The sequence below is a fragment of the Serpula lacrymans genome (assembly GCF_000218685.1).
Source record: "Serpula lacrymans var. lacrymans S7.9 unplaced genomic scaffold SERLAscaffold_2, whole genome shotgun sequence".
Taxonomy (NCBI): domain Eukaryota; kingdom Fungi; phylum Basidiomycota; class Agaricomycetes; order Boletales; family Serpulaceae; genus Serpula; species Serpula lacrymans.
Window position 1 is genome coordinate 3,158,107 of NW_006763291.1, and position 7,569 is coordinate 3,165,675.

At 44.4% G+C, this 7,569-nt stretch overlaps 5 protein-coding genes across 5 annotated transcripts; 2 read left to right on the top strand and 3 right to left on the bottom strand.

The window, feature by feature from the left end:
* Nucleotides 1-327: 327 nt before the first annotated feature.
* SERLADRAFT_379546 (uncharacterized protein) lies at nt 328-676 on the bottom strand (the record flags this gene model as incomplete). Its single annotated transcript, XM_007314125.1, has 1 exon — nt 328-676. One exon carries the CDS (start codon nt 639-641, stop codon nt 465-467), a length of 177 nt encoding a protein of 58 aa, XP_007314187.1.
* Nucleotides 677-820: 144 nt separating this feature from the next.
* SERLADRAFT_379548 (uncharacterized protein) lies at nt 821-1,170 on the bottom strand (the record flags this gene model as incomplete). Its single annotated transcript, XM_007314126.1, has 1 exon — nt 821-1,170. A coding segment is annotated over one exon (178 nt), but the record flags the coding sequence as incomplete, so codon positions are not given.
* Nucleotides 1,171-2,665: 1,495 nt separating this feature from the next.
* On the bottom strand, nt 2,666-3,079 carry SERLADRAFT_379549 (uncharacterized protein; the record flags this gene model as incomplete). Its single annotated transcript, XM_007314127.1, has 2 exons — nt 2,666-2,912; nt 2,971-3,079. 2 exons carry the CDS (start codon nt 3,052-3,054, stop codon nt 2,838-2,840), a joined length of 159 nt encoding a protein of 52 aa, XP_007314189.1.
* An 858-nt stretch (nt 3,080-3,937) lies between these two features.
* Nucleotides 3,938-4,691, top strand: SERLADRAFT_379550 (uncharacterized protein; the record flags this gene model as incomplete). The annotated part of the gene is made up of 2 exons (XM_007314128.1): nt 3,938-4,090; nt 4,150-4,691. One exon carries the CDS (start codon nt 4,160-4,162, stop codon nt 4,397-4,399), a length of 240 nt encoding a protein of 79 aa, XP_007314190.1.
* A 591-nt stretch (nt 4,692-5,282) lies between these two features.
* On the top strand, nt 5,283-5,740 carry SERLADRAFT_433883 (uncharacterized protein; the record flags this gene model as incomplete). Its single annotated transcript, XM_007314129.1, has 4 exons — nt 5,283-5,361; nt 5,419-5,555; nt 5,599-5,647; nt 5,697-5,740. The coding sequence occupies 4 exons, from the start codon at nt 5,283-5,285 to the stop codon at nt 5,738-5,740; spliced, it is 309 nt and encodes a 102-aa protein (XP_007314191.1).
* Between the last annotated feature and the right edge of the window lie 1,829 nt (nt 5,741-7,569).

The following is a 7,569-nucleotide window of genomic DNA, read 5'->3' on the forward strand; positions in this document are numbered from 1 at the left end:
TTCTCTCGCTCTCTTTTTATGTGTCCAGGCACTCAGAATCCCAATGGATCTTTCTTCCTTTTGGTCTCTTAGCCTATCTACTACCCACTCTGGGGTCCAAACTTCCGTTCTAGGTTTTTTTAAAGGGGTTCCTGACCTTTCTTCTACAGTCTCTGCTGCGTTTTCCTCCGTAGAGTTCGCCGCATCGGGTGTAGGAATCTTAGGTTCTGTCGTAAATGCTGCGCTTTTTAGTGATTCGCCCGCCGTCGAAACTGCAGATGTCTTATCACTCTGCGCCGCTTTTACTCTAGTTGCATCTTTTTTGTTTCGGATTTCTTTCTTTGTCTGAGTGGAAATAATTTTATTGTTATCCGCGCTAAAGCTGCAGCGTAACAATTCTGAGTCACATGTATCTACAGTCAAAGGAAGAAATCTATTCGAAACGTCTTTAGGCTCAGTCGGTCGATGCGGTACCGCTGGCCTCTTTAAAAACCCTCAAGGAGTTTTTCCCTTTCCTCTTTCGTCATCTTTTCTAAGAACTCTCGGACATTAAATTGTGGCTTCTTTTTTTGTGCGTCTTTGCATTTGAAGCTTCTATGTCCCTTTTCTCCACATCGGTAGCATCGTCCCTCAGTGCGGAACTTTGCTTTGTCCACCTCCATTCTTTCTCCGCTACCGGTATAGGTATATCCGGTTCCGTCTTTCTTCTTCTCTCCTTCTTTCTTTTGTTCCGAATAGGGTTTCTTCCCAATATCGGAACCTTTCTTCTCTTTTTCTCTCTCTCTCCAAATATAGTCTATTCTAATAAGTTCCCTTTTCCACTCTTGGTAGTCTCTGGGAATATGCCCGCCGTAGATCACCCTATCTACTAGCGGCTTGTTCATGTTCCTTCTGAGTAGAGATATTAGGAACTCTTCGTTTATCCTATTTGTATATCCCGCCCATCTTTTCTTTTCCTCAAACCTTTCAAAGAAGGCTTGGGCGGTTTCATTGCCCTGTCTTAGGGTCAATATTTCGTTCTTGGCAGTTTCTTTTTCAAAACTGTCCTTGAACCTTTCTTCCATTTTGTCCGCAAAATACGGCCAACTTCCGTATGTGTTTGTAATATCGAGCCCCAGCTGTTGGGCATCGACTCGGTTCTCTAGCCAATCGGTCCGGAAGGCCGCGGCTTCTCCTTCTTTCATAAAAGATAGCACAAAGCTTATCTTTTTTCGGTCATCTTGGAAATATACGGCATCGTCTTCGAAATGTAGTAATAAGGACTCTCTAAAGGCCCTATACTTTTTCTTATCTCCGGAGAAGTTCTCGGGTTTCTCCAGTGCCGTTCTACTTCTTTCCACCTTTTCTGGAGGTGGCGGTATCTGTCTCTTTAATTTTCTTTGCAAGACGCTCACTTCTTCGAGCGCCTCGTCTAGCTGCGATTGGTAATGCATTTGTGTTTGTCTTATTGCTTTTTCTACTTCTTGTTTTACGTATGCTTCCAATCGTGCTTCTTTTGGGGGGGGAGTGTCTATTCTTGGTAATGCGTCCATCATTTCCCTGGTAAATGCGCTGTCCGTGCTATTGGATGGCTCGGGCAGATCTCGATATTCTAGGTTTGACATCGAATGTGAGTTGGGGAGGAGGGGGAGTTTCGGATTTGATTAAAGGGGATGGGATTCTAATGGGTACTATTTCTGGTAGGGGGAATTGCCCTTTGAATACGTAATCTTGAGAGTAAATGTGTTGCTCTCCGATCCAAATTTAAAAATCTCTACTAAGCATAGAAAGGAGTTCACCAGTGATAAGCTGGATCGATACACCGCTTTCTAAGATCCTAGTAGTCTATCTGTTCTCTTTGAGTCAAAGTGGTCCTCTTCAGCCCACTACTGACTATGTATGTATGGTAACTATTTTTGTATTTTACGAATTTTATGTAAAAGGTATAGTGATAAATTGGGGTCCGAACGGTTGTCCCAATGTGACCAGCTTATTAAGCTTTCAGTCCTTCTCCCGACTGGCGGACGCAAATGCGCGGCCTGGTCAGAGGAAATCGAAAATGAAACTATGTAAAACCGAGAAAATCCCAATGGTTCCACACCAAAGAGATTATAGTGATATAAAATGTATTTACAGGGGGATGGTTACGAACGAGTCTTGGGATGAGGAGGGGGAGACGTTGGCAGGAAAAAATGATAAGATGGTGTCGGGGCGAGTGGGTAGGTGATGAAGTGGGAGGGTAGTGGTGGTTTGGTTTGAGCGTTTAAGTAGGTTTAGGAAGATGATGATGACGGTGACGATGATGGTGGTTAGGATTGTTGCTGTTATATTCATAAACGGTACTTGTGGCAGTTGTTGATTGTGTAAAACCCTTATCCCCTATACCGAGTTAACGGAGGGATGAAGGCTCAAATCAAACAAGTAGCGTTACAAATAGCGATTGAGAATTAATCAACAACTGAGGAAAGTATGTACATGATGGTCTACTATATATATGTTTCTGAAAGTCAGCCATGAGGCGCTGACTGATGTTCTTTGTAATGGTTCTAGACTCATGTCACGTGATGGTCACGTGATCTGATATAACTACGTATTATGTTATCCGCGCTAAAGCAGCAGCTTAACATATCTTATCTGTCATGTGATCAGATATCAAAGAAAATGAAAAAGGAAACTAGCGCTCAGACTAGCGCTTCTGGTTCAAGTCGTGACACTCATCACTGATTTACAAACCATCTGCTGTCTTGCTTGCAGTTGCCGTCTTTCAGACTGTCCATCTGAATAGAAGAGATTTTGCCGCCACCTCTCGCTCCACTTCACAATCTATCAAACCGGTTCAACTGTTCCTGCAAGTCTTGCACCGCTGTTCCATTTTCTTTTTAATCGTCAAGTACCCATGCGCCTTCTAATACTGCTGCGATGTCAAGGACATTCACAGCGCTACATCTTGAGCGGTGTGCATGAATTCCACAAAGGCATTCCATTCAGGCTCTCAGTTTAAGTTGCATGCAGCATCGTACAGCAACGTAGGTTTATGAGCGCTTTAACGCTGACGTTTCGCGGGAATTCGAAGGCTAGAAGTGATGTCTTAGTCATCTTTGACTGCGAACCGAACTACGAACGCATCGTGCAGTCCGGGTCGGTATGGATCCTGTAGCCCATGGTCAACGCTCTTTGAAAGTGGGAAGTGGGCCTGCATGTGTCTCAAACGCATATATTTGGGGATGCAGCGGAGTAAAAGCAAGTTTGTGGCAGCGTAGCAGAGCCTCATTAGATCAAGATATCTCTTCTAGCCAGCCACACACGCTCAGCTGCAGCTCAAGAGCTATATGGATCTTGTCAAGCTATCTCTACCTCTACCCTACGATATCGTTTCCAATGTCATGGGAGAATTCCCTCCTCATGATCCCATATATTTCCTCCATTGGTTCATAACACCACTAAACGCCCATATGCGCCAGTGACCACACCATCATGGAAGCCACGAAAATGTACATCGATATGGGTTATAATGACCTGCTATGCCACCCTTCTCTGCGAGAAAAAAGATTTTGGACGCCACGGACATTTCCGACATAGCTCATTCTTGATTTGGAGCTTTCGTTGCCGTCTTGTCATTTCTATGATGTGTAACGAAACAACGATACGCTTTTGGCCTAGGAGGATGGATTCATCATACTTTTTTTCTTTTCCAACCCCTCTGCCCTATACCACTGGCGCCACACTGATCTTGCTGGTATGATTGAATCACGTCCCTTGGAAAGGGGTCCAAAGGATCCATTTACGCCGCCTCCTGGAAAGGCAACGTCCATGGTAATCCCCCGGCGGATTGCAAAACAGCAAAAGATCCTTCAGGGTCCGTTCTAACCATCATCCTCATCACCCGTACCCTCCACTTCCTCGCAAGCCTGCTGATGTGTCGCCGCTCTAGCTCAGCTACTGCACACATCAGTCACCGATAGCTTTTCATGCTGTGGAGTTTGTAACTGACATCTGTAGTAATGTCCCCCGAAATAACATTCTATCATTCATTCATCCTTTGATGAATTACGGCCTCAGGGTTTATAGATATCTTGTCAAGGTCTTGCCACATTAGTCAAACCGCTAAACAGTATAATTCCTGTACTTTATCGTAGGTCATTTCGATCTGCTTTACACTGCAACCTCATTAAGTTTGGATTATATCTTTAGCTTTATCAAGATGATCGAGCAAGCTATCATATTTTGCCTCGCTTCATGCTCCTGGATATGCATTTTACGGGATATGATACGTGTACGGTCCTCGTGGCATTTCCCTGAATACTGGGGGTACTGCGGCTCGACCGAGTCCCTTTTTCTGCCTCTCGGTGACTGTTCTACGATCGCTTTTTGCATCCGCAGCTCACTCTCATCGCAAGATATGTTCCATGTCCCTGGAAAGGATATCCTATTCGATAGCTAAGTGCTGTGGACTCAATATGAACATCCTTTCGGGTGTTATAGTATTATGGGTTTCTTTATTGGATACGAACTTTAAGCACCAGCGACGAAACAGGAGCTAGAAAGATATCGTGCCCAAGGAGAATTGTGATGGCCAATGGATTGGTGAGGTCTCAGTTATGATTGACGATGAATAATATCTGGTATATTGTGCTATATGACAGTAGGAGCCAACTCCCGGTTCTTCAATGGGCTCATCAGAAACTATGCTTAAATGGAAGCTATGACCAAGCGCTATGCATTCGCTGCCTTAGCAGCCTATCACCGTTGTCCAGTCCTGATTTAAGTCATTATATCGGCTTGCATATATGGCAGGTAAAGTCATCATTAATCCCGCTCAATAGAACGGATATTATAGTACGTACAAAGAAGGACGCTATAACAATAATAGAGGGAAACAAGCGCTGGCTTCAGTCACATCGTGACGGACATTCGCAGGATGGTTCTTTGAATCCCCCAGCGGCTCCAGCTCATAGTCTATCATTAATATTCAATATTCAATCCTGCGTCCTCGATTTGTCAGCATCAGTATGTCAGAGGACTCAAGAGACCTGTCTCTTGTCACGGCGCAAAATTCAGTTCCCTCGCATTTGAGCCTCGGGCTGATGCAGGAGATGGACTTACACTACCTCCTGACTTCCAGCTCCCGTCCCTGGAATCAGTCCGAGCAGAATTAGCTACCTGTGAGATATACAGCACTCGATGTTTTGCGTTTACACTTATCAATCCTTCAAATAGTGGCAGATATCAAGTGTCAATGTCCACAAAGAAACGAAGAAATTATCTCCGCCGTCATAATCTCACTAATTTGTCATGGATTGGATGAACCGCCGGGCCTGGGAAATATGGACTTGGAGCCAATCTACTATTATATGAAACTGCCCAAACTTTTCAAATGGTCATACTTTGTTAAAATAGAAGATGGTAAGTTATAACGCCAATGTATCAGAGTTAAGTGTGCGAACTGATGAGATTAAACAGTCCCGGACGACCTTCAGAAGGATGTAATATTTGCACTGAAGATGTTTATACGAGCTGTAGAAGAGTACCCAGAACCTATGCCTCGTTTGCTGATGAGCTACCCTCCTGGGTCCGAGGAAGATTACAAACATGTTGTGGTGATTATTATTTGCGTGCGGTTGAAATGTTCTAGCTGAATAGTTCTACTTCAGCTTTGCAATGCTCGCTACAAGCTCTCGGAATCCCTACTGTGCGTACACACTCTCCTTGCTTTAGTTTTTTCTCTCACATATTTACAGTCAACCAAGGACCAACCGTCCGGCTGAAGCTGTACCATACCTAAAAGCCGCTATTGAGACTGATGTTAGGAGGGACACATCCTGCGAAGACCCATGGTTGATGACGCCGTATGTCTCAAAGGCTTTCGAATCATATTTGGAACTCTGTGCTCAACATATATTCAGCTTTAACTACTCGCTTTACGGGGAAGCCTTAACTCTATCTGGTAGATATGACGACGAGACCAAGCATGCCAGGCCACATGTAGTTTCTGGAGATTAACTCCATCGTTTGTTGCCACCCAGGGTGCCCAGCCACTGGAGTGTCATGATGTCTGTCTATTGCCTTGATCCTTGCGGATTCAGGCACATAGATTTTGTTTTTAAAGTGGAAGAGCCCGTCTTCCCATACATTGTTTTCATTGCTGTCAAGGCATGCTTTCTCTTCTGAGGAGATGTCTTTCTTGAAGACTTGCAGAAGATCGGAATCCTGCCCAATTCTAATATTGGCTACCCTAGATTGATCTATCAGGGTGACACCTTTGTTGTCATCTTCAATGCCGTTGGCATGATCCTCTCTTCTGGACAAAGCATTTGCTTTCCCCATAGAAGTTCCAGGCTTATGAATTAACTTATAATTAAACCTTGACAAGTACACTGCATAGCGGGCCTGTTACAATACACAATTTTCGGACCTTGCTTTTTATTCTCTTCTTTAACTTTATACTGTAGTTTTCACACCCGGTGCTATGCGGCACTTTCCTTTTTGTTCAAACTCCTCTTTCTCGTGCTGCGCTGCCTTCCTTCTTATTTTAGCTACAAGTATCTCACGCAGTAGAGCTGGTCACACGGGCTGTGCCCATGACATCATCAGCCACTGCTTCCATCAACTATATAGTACACATGTACAAACGACCTGTAGTAGTATAAATACCCAATAAATCCAGAAGACTCCTCAGCGAGTCCTCCTGTTGTATCCTCACAACTGACTTGTTGAAGCCTAAAGGGTAACCACTCCCTCATCATCCTGTCTATAGCTTGTCTGAGTTATGCGCCAGAGTAACAAACTCTTGGTTGTTACATTAGGACTTGCTCTTCAATACTCTCTCACACATTGTGCAAACCTAGACCCCAGGGTTAAGGGGATAGTATTGTTGTTTTCAAATATCCTGCATAGCAGATAGGTGCGCTGCTACCAATGGCCTTGTAGTGCTTTGGGAGAAGAAACAATAATCTTGTTACACGGCCCCCAGCATGAAGGGGAGTACCTTAGCTTAGTAGTTGGTGTGGAACCACTGTTGATTAGTTTTAGAATACAAAAACTTCACTTTCTCTTTCCTCTGACCAGGCCGGGCACTTGCCTCCACCAGTCTGGAGAAGGGTTGACAGCTTTACAAGCGGACCACCCCCTGACAACCGTTCGGACCAGGGTTTATTACAAATACCTTTTACATACATTTTCAAATACTATAGTGTGGATAGTCGGAGATTGAGATCCGATACTCAGCTGGGAAGAGGTAGATCCACAGATAGCAAGCGGGGACCCCCAGTTACGTTGTTTTTACTTTACACTACCAAAGAAAACAAGTTGACATGTTGTCGCAAAGTCAACAAACCAACATCAATGCTCTGTTGCACAACATGCGTGCACAGATCTTGGCATTGACCATGCAACTTGCCAAGCTACAGGTGCACCCTCCTGCAGCAATCCCCTCGGTTGAGAAGAAGTTTAATCAGAAAGTTGAAGTTGTTGCTGACCCCTGCGCCTTCAAAGGAGACAGAGCGCGATGTCAATGATGAGAACTGTTGTTAGAAAACCACACACAAAAACAAACTAACACACAATCCTCCCAGATTCCACGGAACTTGTTTATGGGCTTGCCTCCTAGAACAG